The 14,118-nt window shown below is 40.1% G+C and overlaps 1 protein-coding gene across 4 annotated transcripts in view; it reads right to left on the minus strand.

The window, feature by feature from the left end:
- Positions 1-3,246: 3,246 nt before the first annotated feature.
- Positions 3,247-14,118, minus strand: part of KIF3A (kinesin family member 3A) — a 49,004-nt gene continuing 38,132 nt past the window's right edge. Inside the window, exon 17 of one of the 4 annotated variants that reach the window (XM_078005177.1) lies at positions 3,247-4,161. In XM_078005177.1, coding sequence (XP_077861303.1) covers positions 4,131-4,161 — 31 coding nt within the window. In that variant the 3' untranslated portion in view covers positions 3,247-4,130. Of the gene's footprint in view, positions 4,162-7,850; positions 13,791-14,118 lie in introns of those variants that run through there. The other 3 variants (XM_015140755.3, XM_078005176.1, XM_015140751.3) reach the window with 3 other exon arrangements.

Consider the following 14,118-nt stretch of genomic DNA (forward strand, 5'->3'; position numbering starts at 1 on the left):
TATAATGATAGTCATGGAAAAACTAAAAACAAAAAGGAAGATGGTTTGCTGGGAATGGGACTTGGACTAAGGAGGGGTGAAACAGGGCTGGAGACTTTTGGCTTTCCATTGTAAGTGTGTGTGTGTGTTACCACGTGCATAAATGAAGTTTTTTCATTAAAGAAGAAATAACATTTAAAAGACAATAAGTGTTGCTGAAGACGTAGAAAAATTGGAACCCTCCTACATTGCTGGAGTGATTGAAAAATGGTGTAGTCACTTTGGAAAACAATTGGCAGTTCCTCAAAAGGATAAAATAGTTTATGACCCAGCAATTCCAATCCTAGGTATATACCCAAGGGAACTAGGAACACATATCCACACAAAAACCTCTCCACAAATGTTCATAGCAACATTATTCATAATAGCAAAAAAGTAGAAGTGGCTGGGCACAGTGGCTCATGCCTGTAATCCCAGCACTTTGGGAGGCCAAGGCGGGAGGATCACCTGAGGCCAGGAGTTCAAGACCAGCCTGGGCAACGTGGAAAAACCCTGTCTCTACAAAAAACTAGCTTAGCATAGTGGCACATGCCTGTAGTCCCAGCTGCTGGAGAGGCTGAAGCGGGAGGATGGCTCATGCCTGGGAGGTTGAGGCTACAATGAGCTATGACTGCGCCACTATACTCCAGCCTGGGCAACAGAAGAAGACTCTGTCTCAAAGAAAGAAAAAAAAAAAAGTAGAAGCAACCAAAATGTCAATCAACTGATGGATAAACAAAATGTGGCATATCCATACGATGGAATATTATTTGTCAATAAAAAGAAATGAAGTACTGACACAGGCCACAACCCGGATGAACCTTGGAAACAGTATGTGATGGGAAAGAAACCGAATGCGGAAGACCATGGTATGGTATGATTCTACTAATATGAATTATTCAGAACAGGAGAATGAATCCACGGAGGCAAAAATACAATATTGATTGCTACAGGCTGTGGGTGGGGGGCGGGTGTGGAGGCAAGGGGAGTGACTGATAATGGGGGTGGGGTTTCTTTCAGGGGTGATGAAAATGTTCTGATATTAGATAATGGTGATGGTTGCACAATTCTATGAATATACTAAAAACCACGGAATCGTACACTTTAAAAGGATAAATTTGGTAGTAGGTGAATTCTCACTCAATAAAGCTGTTATTTAAAAGAAATTAAAAGGGGGAAAAAACCCAAGCGTCATCAAAACTTGCCTTTTGAAGACTTGTTCTCTGCAAGAATATGGATCTAGTAACAGTGATTGAGCACTCTCTTTTCATCCTCGCTTACAGAGATGTGACAGAATTAATACGAGTACTAAAATTACACCAAAACATGTAACATCTTTTTAACCCTTTCAAAATAAGGGAACAAATCAAAAGCTTCAAGTCTCACCCTGACCACAGCCAGTTTCACCCTGCCCACATAAAATACCAGCATGCCAAGGGCAATAAGTAGCTATGAGAGTCATGGAGGCTTCTCAGGCCAATCGGAGAAGACACATACTGTAAATTTTAATTTCCTTTCTTCTTTGATTGAGGCTCATTTGCATTCAATGGCTAATGTGAGCTGTAGTCTGCCACAGGATATGGGTAGTGGGTTACAGTTTGTATGTGAGGACAGATGGTAAAGGAAAGTAGGAAGATTTAGAGCAGGCCATGGAAAGGACACATGCTGACTCTAGGCAGGTCTGTCGCCACGTAAGCTTCATTAGGCAAGATGTAACTCACATTCCCATTTACTCCCAGTCAGGCAGTCCTGGACTCTGGATGCAAACACGCAACAACAATCCTTTGAATTTCCGAAGAGAATGAGAACACAAATTGAGGTGGATACTTATAAAAACAGTGGGTGAGAAAACTTCAGATTAAGTTAAGATGCTTGTCATCTGAGCACATTTATGCAGCAAACTCAGCCACAGCCCGTGCCGGCTTCATGGGACACGCCTTTTGTCTGCGTGTGGAATATGACATCCACAGCAAGACTGAACCTTTCCCTCCTGTCAATCAGCTACCTCCACCTTTTGCCAATGAATAAACTATCTGTAACTGGCATCTAGGGGGTAATAATTATTTATTGGATAAATGAATCAAAAAATGATTTGGCTCAAATCTATGGCTTTTATTGAAACATTGTTGGGCTACAGTTACAAAGGGTCACCTCTGTTACAAATGCCACAGGGGCTCTGCTTGTTGCTCTCCATGTCATTGACCCTGCTCTTGGTTTTTCTCTGCCCTCCTCCACATAATCTCAGGGTGCCCACATCATCTAAGGATGAGAATCTCAAGGCTAAGTACAACACAGAGCTTTCTTATGGAGCTAGGCACAGACTGGCCTATGACACACAGGGCTGACTTCTCAGTTCCTAGCAGCTTCCACTAGGAGCAAAGCAGGCACTTTCTCTAGTCTTGGAGCTGATTTCTAGATTTAATTTATTAGCTCAAGTTGAAGTTCCATTCCCAGGTGGAGTACTAAAATCCCCAGTTAGCTGTCACGCCCAGCATTTCCTCAACTGGGCTTTTGCCCTAAGTACCCAGACACCCTCTCCTTGGCTCTCTAAAGTGCCTCTTTTTTTTTTTTTTTTTTTTTTTAAATGAGATAGAGTCTCGCTTTGTCACCCAGGCTGGAGTGCAGTGGGGAGATCTTGGCTCACGGCAATCTCCACCTCCCAGCTTCAAGCAATTCTTCTGCCTCAGCCTCCTGAGTAGCTGGGATTACAGGTGCCTGCCACCACGCCTGGCTCATTTTTTTGTATTATTAGTAGAGATGGGGTTTCACTGTGTTGACCAGGCTGGTCTTAAACTCCTGAGCTCAGGTGATCTACCTACCTCAGCCTCCCAAAGTGCTGGGATTACAGGCATGAGCCACCGCACCCAGCCTAAAGTGGCTATCTTCTAATCCAACCTGTCAACTTCTTCCTACTCCAACTTTCAGTCTCTAAGCTGTCTACTCCTTCTAGTTCCTGATTAGCCAGAGTTAAGCCAAACAAAAATATGTTTTGATGTTTTGTCTGCTCACCGCACACCCAGGCAACGTGAATAAGGGGACACATTTGCTCCCTCAGTTTATACCAATCACGAGTGCAAGCACAACAGCTGAGAAGAGAGGGCGGTTACTCCTCTGGCTGATGACCCTTTCCACCTCTGGGACATAGGTGTGTATAACATCTGTTCTCCCAACCATCATCCGTGACTTGCTCCCTCTAATCCTTCACAATCTCCCCAGCAGTTGTTTCTCTCTTTTCTTTTCTTTTCTTTTTTTTTTTTTGAGATGGAATCTCACTCTGTCACCAGGCTGGAGTGCAGTGGCATGATCTCGGCTCCCTGCAACCTCTGTCTCCCAGGTTTAAGTGATTCTCCTCCTGAGTAGCCTCCTGAGTAGCTGGGACTACAAGTGCATGCCACCACGCCCAGCTACTTTTTCCGTATTTTTAGTAGAGACGGGGTTTCACCATGTTGGCCAGGATGGTCTTGATCTCTTGACCTCATGATCCGCCAGCCTCAGTCTCCTAAAGTGCCAGGATTACAGGCGTGAGCCACCGTGCCTGGTCCAGCAGTTGTTTTTCTAAAACACAAATAGGCCAGGTGCATAGTTTGAGTAACCTATGATTGTGACACTACACTTCAACCTGGGTGACAGAGTGAGACCCTGTCTCTAAAAATAAAAAACAAAACAGGCTACCTGGTGAGTAGCATAACTCATGGTGGGGTAGAAATCAAGGCCAACATAGTATTTCTGTAATGACTCTGCTGCTTTTAGGTTGGGTTAGGCAATATCCTCTTGCTAAGATTAGTATCGACTCTGAGAAATACTTTATTCAGTTGTAAAGTCCCAGTTAAATTCCTTTGCACAACTGGAGAAATAAAACCTTTGATTAAAAACTAAAATTTCCCCAGCCCTCTAAAAAGGGATGGGGGAGGGGAGCAGGTGGAGAGGAATGTCTGATCTGTCATATTCTTTAGTCAGAGCCATAAACGTGTTTGGGTAAGACAATCTGATGTTCTGATAACGTTGATAAAAGTCACTTGAAGATTGGGTCACAGGAAGCCCAAGATAAATGCTGAGAGGAAACAGGTTCTTTTTGAAGTAGCCTCTTCGTAATCATTTTCCCACACATTCGTTCAACTTCCGAAAAAGGACTGAATACCTGATCTGCTTTGCAAATGAAACAGTTTAAGAAAGAGAAATTGAGATAATAATTAATAAATGTGTTTGGAAGGCTCCTCCAGCTTGCTTTAAGTTCAGGCTGTGGCTTCAGAACTGTGTTAACTTCTCCTGTAAAGACACAGGCTAACGGTGGTCTTCAGTGATTTTTACTCTACCTTGTTTTAAAAATGGATTCAAAGTGATTTATTGGAAAAGATTAAGACAGAAAATAACATTATTAGGACGAAAGAAGAAAGGGAGTAGGAGGAAATGATGATCCAGAGAAAAATAAGACTATAAGCAGGTCATCAGATATTATAGTCCTATCAGTGAAAGCACAGTGGAAAATGCATATTTTACCTCACTCTTTTTATACATGCAGGGAGAAAATAGTCTGATATAATAATCCGGTACTTAGCTTTAAAAGAAATTTTTCTTGGCCGGGCGCGGTGGCTCAAGCCTGTAATCCCAGCACTTTGGGAGGCCGAGACGGGCGGATCACGAGGTCAGGAGATTGAGACCATCCTGGCTAACCCAGTGAAACCCGTCTCTACTAAAAAATACAAAAAACTAGCCGGGCGAGGTGGCGGGCGCCTGTAGTCCCAGCTACTTCGGAGGCTGAGGCAGGAGAATGGCATAAACCCGGGAGGCGGAGCTTGCAGTGAGCTGAGATCCAGCCACTGTACTCCAGCCTGGGCGACAGAGCAAGACTCCGTCTCAAAAAAAAAAAAGAAATTTTTCTTGAACGTCTTCACAAGATCATAGGATGGACAATGTCTTCAGCAGCATCCCGACAACACAGGCAGTAACAGGTTTTGTAAGGCAGTGGCTCAATGGTATTGCTTGATGAAACTGGATACCATAGCTCCAGAACTCAACTGGAGAAGAGCGGCAAAGGGGGCAAAGGCAGCACAATTTATTATCTTGTACATGCCAGGGCAGGCCTTTAATTCTGTCTTCATGTTCTACACATAGGTAAGAGTTTTACATAAGCTGGAAGTGGGGGAGAGGAAGACCCCTGGAATGGCCAGAGGAGTTTCCGCTCCTACAAAAACCACATTTTAAAAAAGTCACTTGACGGCAGGTGCAGCGGCTCACGCCTGTTATCCCAGCGCTTTGGGAAGCTGAGGCGGACAGATCACGAGGTCAGGAGTCCGAAACCAGCCTGGCCAGTATGGTGAAACCCCATCTCTACTGAAAATACAAAGTAAGCTGGGTGTGGTGGTGCGTCTGTAGTACCAGCTACTTGGGAGGCTGAGGCAGGAGAATCACTTGAACTCGGGAGGCGGAGGTTGCAGTGAGCTGAGATTGTGCCACTGCACTCCAGCCCGGGTGACAGAGTGAGACTCCATCTCAAAAAATAAAAAGTAAAAATAAAAAATTAGCCAGGTGTGGGGGCATGCACCTAGTTACTCAGGGGGCTGGCAGAAGGATTGCTTGAGCCCAGGAGTTCAAGGGGGCAGTGAGCTATGAACGCACCACTGCACTCAAGCCTGGGGAATAGGGCAAAACCCTGTCTTTAAAAACAAAGTCATTTGAGACACAAAATTACAGCTAGATAGAAGGTCTAGTGTTTTTACAGCACTGTAGAATGACTATTCGAATAGCTAGAAAATACTGAGTGTTCACAACACAAGGAAATAATGTCTGAGAAGATGTACATGCTAACTATCCTGATCTGATCATCATATATTGTATCAAAACATCACAATGTACCTCATAATATAATTATGTGTCAATTAAAAAATAAAAATTTTAGGCCGGGCGAGGTGGCTTATGCCTGTAATCCCAGCACTTTGGGAGGCCGAGGCAGGCAGATCACGAGGTCAGGAGATCGAGACCATCTTGGCTAACATGGTGAAACCCTGTCTCAACTAAAAATACAAAAAATTAGCCGGGCATGGTGGCAGGTGCCTATGGTCCCAGTTACTCGGGAGGCTGAGGCAGAAGAATGGCATGAATCCAGGAGGCGGAGCTTGCAGTGAGCTGAGATCGCACCACTGCACTCTAGCCTGGGTGACAGAGCAAGACTCTCTTAAAAAAAAAAAAAAAAAAAAAAAAATTTAAGTCCTTTGAAACTTGTGGACAAATCAAAATTTCTTGTTTTCTACTTTGCATTTCTTAAGCGTGCCAATCACAGTGCCTGGTAAACAATGTTTGTCAAAAGAACATGATTAACAAAAACCCAATTGTTACTGGGTTGGAGATACTTTAAGCTTCTGAATGAGATCATGGCACTGTTACCACTAAGTAATGGTACCTTTCATAGAATACATTCTACATACACACTTCCTTAAGTTGTGACCTGAGAATTGGTTTCTGTTCTCAAACACCTAATGAAAAGGATAACAAAACTCAGAAGTATTTTTGGGGCCAGGCGTGGTGGCTCACACCTGTAATCCCAGCACTTTGGGAGGCCGAGGTGGGTGGATCACCTGAGGTTGGGAGTTCGAGACCAGCCTGACCAACATGGAGAAACACTGTCTCCACTAAAAATAGAAAATTAGCCAGGCATGATGGCGCATGCCTATAGTCCCAAGTACTCTGAAGGCTGAGGCAGGAGAATCACTTGAACCTGGGGGGCAGAGGTTGCAGTGAGCGGAGATCGTGCCATTGCACTCCAGCCTGGGCAACAAGAGCAAAACTCCGTCTCAAAAAAAAAAAAAAAAAGTGTTTTTGGTGAAAAATACATTTTATCAATGAGAAGAAGCATATTTAAAAACGTTTGTCCAGCTGGGCACAGTGGCTCAGGCCTGTAATCCCAGCACTTTGAGAGGCTGAGGCGGGTGGATCACCTGAGGTCAGGAGTTCGAGAACAGCCTTAACAACATGGTGAAATTCCGTCTCTACTAAAAATACAAAATTAGCTGGGCGTAGTGGTGCATGCCTGTAAACCCAGCTACTCAGGAGGTTGAGGCAGAAGAATCGCTTGAATCCGGGAGGTGGAGGTTGCAATGAGCTAAGACTGCCATTGCACTCCAGCCTGGGCAACAAGAGTGGAACTCTGTCTCAAAAACTAAACTAAACTAAAATTAAATTAAATTAAATTAAATTAAATTTAAAAAACATATTTCTCTAAGGAATCGACCTAAATGTCCATCAATGACACACTGGATGAAGAAAATGTGGTACATACACACCATGGAATATTATGCAGCCATAAAAAAGAATGAGATCATGTCTTTTGTGGGAACATGGATAGAGCTGGAGGCTATTATCCTTAGCAAACACAGGAACAGAAAACCAAATACCGCATGTTGTCACTTATAAGTGGGAGCTAAACGATAAGATCTTATGAACACAAAGAAGGAAACAACAGACACTGGGGTCTACTTGAGGGGAGAGGATGAGAGGAGGGAGAAGAGCAGAAAAGGTAACTATTGGGTAGTGGGCTTAATACCTGGGTGATGAAACAATCTGTACAACAAACCCCATGACATGTTTACCTATGTAACAAACCTTCACATGTACTGCCAAACCTAAAAGTTTAAAGAAGTAAATAGCATCTCTCCCAGATTTGCTTCATGATTTCTGCTTAAAAGACCCACAACATTAAGCGTTTCTGGGTGTGAAATTACACAGGCCTCTCTTAACCACAAATTGAGATGCCAAGCACAAAGAACATGCTCATTAATATCAGGGTGGAAGTAAACACAAAGATAGTTGAGAAAAGCAGCAGATCACTACTACAGGCATTAGGTAAAAGATTTTTATTCTTATTTAACCATGCTGCATGTATACATACAATATCAATATATACAACTTGAACAAATACAATTTATACATAAAATACAATGAAAGCGTGGCTTCTGAAATTAATGCAACAAACTGTACAATTTGTAATTCTGGCCAGTATACAGTATTATAGTAATGCTACTGAAGTTATTCATTATTTAGTCAGACTACAGTGTAAGTTCAAAGGCACTAGAAACATCTATGTTTTCTTCTAGTATTTTTAAGAACAAAAAATAATTAAAAACAAACAAATGTATACACTAAGAAATTGGGCAGACATTGGTGTACTTAAATGTAAACATTACCCATTCCTTAATTCACAGCCTGTAGGAAAGAAGAAGACTTTCCTTAAGAGTGAAGGGGAAGGATATTAAAAACAGACTAAAAAGAAACAAACAAAACAAAAAACAACCAAAAACCATAATCATAGTTTTAAAAACATGTTACAGAGGAAGTAGCACCACCCCCTCCCCCAAAACAACCTTAAATTTTTGCTGCAAAAAGAAAACAACAACAACAACAACAAAAAAAAAAAAACTCCCTTTCTCCAGAAAGGAAATGAAATGGCTTGTCAAATGGATTCTATTCATGGGGCAAACATGGAGATGTAACCCTCCCCTTGATTACTCATCTCATGCTTTATAAGAATCTAAACACAAATAGGAAACACTATGATAATTTTAACATCCTATTAGTATATGTAATTGTAAGGATTATTAAAGAAGATACTATAAACCAATAATTCTACCAATGCTTCTTTTAATAAATAAATATTACTTTTTAAATTAAAGGGAAAAGAGAATACCCATTCAATAACCTATTTATATGTATGTGCCACTCATTTTAAATCTGCATATTTATTTCAAAAAATGAGCAAGTATGTTCATCTATATTGTCTCAGGAAATTAACACTGACCATACAAAATATTTCATTTATGGACAAAGACACAGTAAATGTGAGGAAACTACAGAATTGCTATGACTGGAGCTAAATGAATAGCTCTGAAGTCAGTGTCCCATATTTGCACATAGATATTCAGACCAGGCTTGAGGCCAGGTGTGGTGGCTCACACCTGTAATCCTAGCACTTTGGGAGGCCGAGGCGGGTAGATCACAAGGTCAGGAGTTTGAGACCAGCCTGGCCAACATGGTGAAACCTGGTCTCTACTAAAAAAAATACAAAAATTAGCAGGGCGTGGTGGCGCCTGCCTATAATCCCAGCTACTCAGGAGGCTAAGGCAGGAGAATTGCTTGAACCCAGGAGGCGGAGGTTGCAATGAGCCAAGATCGCGCTACTGCACTCCAGCCTGGGCGACAGAGTGAGACTCTGTCTCAAAAAAAAAAAAAAAAAAAAAAAAAAAATTCAGGCCAGGCTTAAATATCAAATTTTTGGTATTTCTGAGATGGATATTTAATGTCCATCTGGTATAATCAGTTTTAACATAATGCTTTTTTAAAAAAACTGCTATAGTAGGTGGGGTGTGGTGGCTCAAGGCCTATAATCACGCCTGTAATCCCAGCACTTTGGGAGGCTGAGGCAGGTAGATCACTTAAGCTCTAGGAGTTAGACACCAGCCTGGGCAATGTGGCAAAACCCCCTCTCTACAAAAAAACACAAAAATTAGCCAAGCATGGAGGCATACAGGTGTAGTTCCAGCAACTCAGGAGGCTGAAGAGACAGAGGTTGCAGTGAGCCGAGATCATCCCACTGCACTCCAGCCTAGGTAATAGAGCAAGACTCTGTCTCCAAACAAGCAAACACCCCTGCTATAGTAGCCTGCTTTAAGAAATTCTCAATTGACTTTCTATAGATCGGCTTTTTATTTTGACTTTTTATAGATTTCTTTTTATTATCATGGTAGGGTGGGATAGAAAAAACATCTAACATACTGGCTTAAATTTCCATGTTTTAAAGCTTGATTTAAAAGTTACTCCTTTCCTATTAACTGAATTGTAAAGGTTAGAAACATGAACTTTTAAAAAGAAGCATTTTTTTTTTCAACTGGTAAAATTAAGATATCTTTACAGTAATTACTAACAGAGTTAAATGTGTATCATCAAAAACATTTTATAATTACCAAAATATTCTGATCACACAAAGCTTTTACAAGACACATATTTACCTCAACTCTTCACAGTATTTAAACAATGCCCCACAGAGTTAAGTAATAAACTTCTAGCTATCTTACATACCACAAATAAATGCTGCCAGTGAAATGCAATTCTAATCACCTAGAAAATGTTCACCACACACAGGACATTCAGTGTTCCAATTATGGAATGGACTTGAAATTTATGGATACATTTTTATTACCACCTCACCAGTACTCCACCTTCACTCACCCCTACTCTATACACAGCTTTGTCATTAAACTAAGATTTAACAAAACTTATTAAAATAATATTAATTTAATAAATACTAACTTATAAAGTCTCAAAATATTTTCAACCAATGTGTTTCAGGGCTGATTACATAATTTTGAAAACCACAAAACATATATTAAGTGGTTTAGGAGTAGCATAACTTTACTTTTATTTTTATTTTTTGAGGTGGAGTCTTGCCCTATCACCCAGGCTGGAGTGTAGTGATGCCATCTTGGCTCACTGCAACCTCTGCCTCCCAGGTTCAAGTGATTCTCCTGCCTCAGTCTCCCAAGTAGGTGGGATTACAGGCGTGTGCCACCACACCCAGCTAATTATTGTATCTGTACTAAAGACAGGGTTTCACCATGTTGGCCAGGCTGGTCTTGAACTCCTGACCTCAAGTGATCCACCTGCCTTGGCCTCCCAAAGTGCTGGGATTACAGGCGTGAGCCCCTGTGCCCCGCCAGGAGTAGCATAACTTTAAAAATAAAATAAAATAAAAATTTCATAAGCAGCCAACAACAGAAAAAAATAATTCTATTACAGCTTACTTTACTATGAAATCAACATAGTTTTTATTTGTAGAGGAATATGGTCTAACTGGATTACTCAATAGAAGAAATTCAGAAAATAATATTTTATTTTTAAAACAGAAAAACAAAATAAAAAGTGTTTTAAAGGCAAAGTATTTAAAAGATATTTTTCTTGCTTAGCTGTATTTTCTGGAAAATGGAGACCTTCTCAACTGGGAGATATAAAGTAATTCCCACCAAAATTTAGAACTCAAAGAAAAGCATCCGTAAGTTACACTTCAGAGTGAATTTTTAAAAATACACATGCAGGCAAAGATAACTGAGCAGTACTTAGCTTCTTAATTTTCTGCAACAGTAGATCCTTTATATTTACGTACAATTCAATATTTCAAGAGAACATGAAACCAGAACATAAGATGTATTTGATTTGAACTCAAACTGGCAAAAAAAAAAGTTAGGAAAGGTTCAGATGAAACATTTTCAACTTTTTAAAAAACATGTATACTCGCAAAGATTGTTAAATTATAAAATTTTCTACAGAACATCAATAAGATCAGTCATCTCATACTTAAAATGCAACAAATGTTAGACAATTAGAATGTGTTTAAACAGGCTGGGTGGGTTAGTGTTAGGACGGAATCATTTCTTAGATGTACAGTCCAAACATTCATATATAACAGTGTAACATAGGACAATCTGATCTGCTTCTTTCTATGTGCAAAACAGGACACAGTTTTTTTTTCTATTTTGAAATTCTAGTTACCTAAATATACAGTAGTTGGATAAATAGCTAATCAATTTACACATACATCTAAAATGTAACTCTCTATAGTATGAACTGCTCCCCCAACTTCCCTGCACAGTACAATTGAAGAGTAGTAGTACGACAATTTGAACAATCACCAGTTGTACAATTTTAATGTTATATTAATATATGTAGACTAAAAGTTATTAAGCAAATTATTATTTCCAGTCTTATTCATTGATCTACAGCTTCCATCAACTGAAATTATAGAGAAGTCTTCACTGTTTTAATTAAAGATTTTGTACAGGCATGAGAATATCACTAATTTTTATTGTGACTTTAAGTCTGTAACATTTACTGTAGTAAAGAGTCAATTACAGTTTCAGGCTTTGCAGAACGCTTTCTGTTTGGAGAAGAAAAAAAGCAAGCATGAATGCTTTCTTAAAAGACTGAAATGCAAACATTTTACATTATATAGAAAATATGGGGTGGCCTGTATAGAGTCTGGAAACAAGCCAAAATTTGACACGTTTGATCATGGTAAGTGTTCAATTAATGCTCACCTTTTCAGGCTACAGGAAGTTGACTTAGAGTAAATGCAAGAGGATGGCAGCCCACCCCATTATGCCAGATAGTGAGGGACAGGACAGGTGATAATTTCCAAGACTGGACTAGGTCATGTGGCCAGGCAAAGTGAGCTGCATGCTTGCCAGATTTGAACCCCCTGATTATCTCTTCTGAGGTACTCGAAAAGGTACAAGTGCATTCAGAGGAAATCAGAAACAAATCATCTCAGGCAACATCTCACAGATGCGTATGTAGGGATTTACGGAAATGCTATATTAATGTATTATATTTATTGCAATTTTGACCAACCCATCTAACTATGTGTTTCTAATGAGGAACACCACATTGAACATATCATATAATGTAATATAACATCAATAAGCCATTTAATGCATGTATTCATCCATGTTTATGGCTATCATTTTCTTAGGGTTTCCATGGTTATAGCAGGCCAATTCTAGTAAACAGAGATGGTGAGTGGCTCATATAATATTGGGCCACACGATTTTTTTTAATGTTAAACTAAAAAAATGACATATCTTAAAATGGGTGTTCTGGAAAATGTATTCAAATATCATATTATTTATTCGTTTGCTTTAGGGTCCATACAGTTTAAAAAAAAAAAAAACAGTAACTAAAACCGAGAGATCTCAAGTAAATAATTCCAATTTCTGGCTCTTCCTTAGAAAAGAGAAGATCCAGGCCAGGCACGGTGGCTCACGCCTGTAATCCTAACACTTTGGGAGGCTGAGGTGGGCAGATCACCCGAAGTCAGGGGTTCGAGACCAGCCTGGCCAACATGGCAAAACCCCATCTCTAGTAAAAATACTGAAATTAGCCGGGTGCAGTGGCAGGTGCCAGTAATCCCAGCTACTCAGGGCACTCCAGCCTGGGCAACAGAGTGAGACTCCATCTCAAAAAAAAAAAAGAAAAGAGAAGATCCAGAAACAATGAGCCCTCTATTTCCATAGATAACTAGGAAGAGAATAGCAGCCACTCACTTTAGACAGGACTGCTCACCACTGCCAATTTTCCTCCTACGCTGAGGACAAATGTCTTACCGATTATCATCACACTTGCATTGTCATTTTATTAAAAATGGAAAAGTAAAAGATACATCTAAAGGGACTCGTGTTTCTTAGAAATGATTTGCTTCACTCATAATATGCACGGCATGTGTTGGTATAGGAAAGTTTTTAACCCCTCACCTAAATGCTACAGAATGTAAAAATTTGTACATTTTTAATATTCAACTGTTTGCCCAACCCTGAGTTCAACCTTCCCAAATTTTTAAGTGTTAAGTCATGTCTGTGAGATTATGTAACACAAAAATATCAAAACCATACAACTTCATCCCACATGTAACTTGAAAGTCCATGCACTCAAAGTAGGGAACAAAGCAGCTTATTATTTTCTACATTTCAGGAGCCCCAGAGTCTTAAAATCAGCTTAAATAAACTGAAGAGTCCTTGATGTAGGAAAGGGAAAGGAAAAAATAAGCTCCAGCCCAGGACTCCCATATCCCGATTTCCCTGAGCTTATGTGATGATACATGCAGACTACCCAACAGTCAAAACCAGTGCCCAAAGGAGAGGGGAAAATGTCCAAGGAAGTTCTCCTTAGCTGGTGACTGAGGAAATCAAGGTTCTTGGGGTACTGTGACAGAAAAACTAACCAGCTGAATACAATACCTTGGGAGACCAAACAGGCAAATTAATTAGCATTTCATAAGAAGAATTAGTCTAAGAATTAAGGAATTAAACCCATTATACATTTCGGAAATAACAGAGTGAATTAAAAATAAATTCTATTACTCAGGAGCCTAAGAAGTTGGAAGACCTTAATTCTTTGGCCAGATTTTATTTACTCAAATTCTAATACACAAGGAATTTGATTTTTTTTTTTTTTTTTTGAGACCAAGTCTTGCTCTGCCACCCAGGCTGAAATTCAGTGGCATGATCTTGGCTAACTACAACCTAGGTTCAAGTGATTCTCCTGCCTCAGCCTTCCGAGTAGCTG

Source organism: Macaca mulatta, chromosome 6 (genome assembly GCF_049350105.2).
Source record: "Macaca mulatta isolate MMU2019108-1 chromosome 6, T2T-MMU8v2.0, whole genome shotgun sequence".
Lineage (NCBI taxonomy): Eukaryota > Metazoa > Chordata > Mammalia > Primates > Cercopithecidae > Macaca > Macaca mulatta.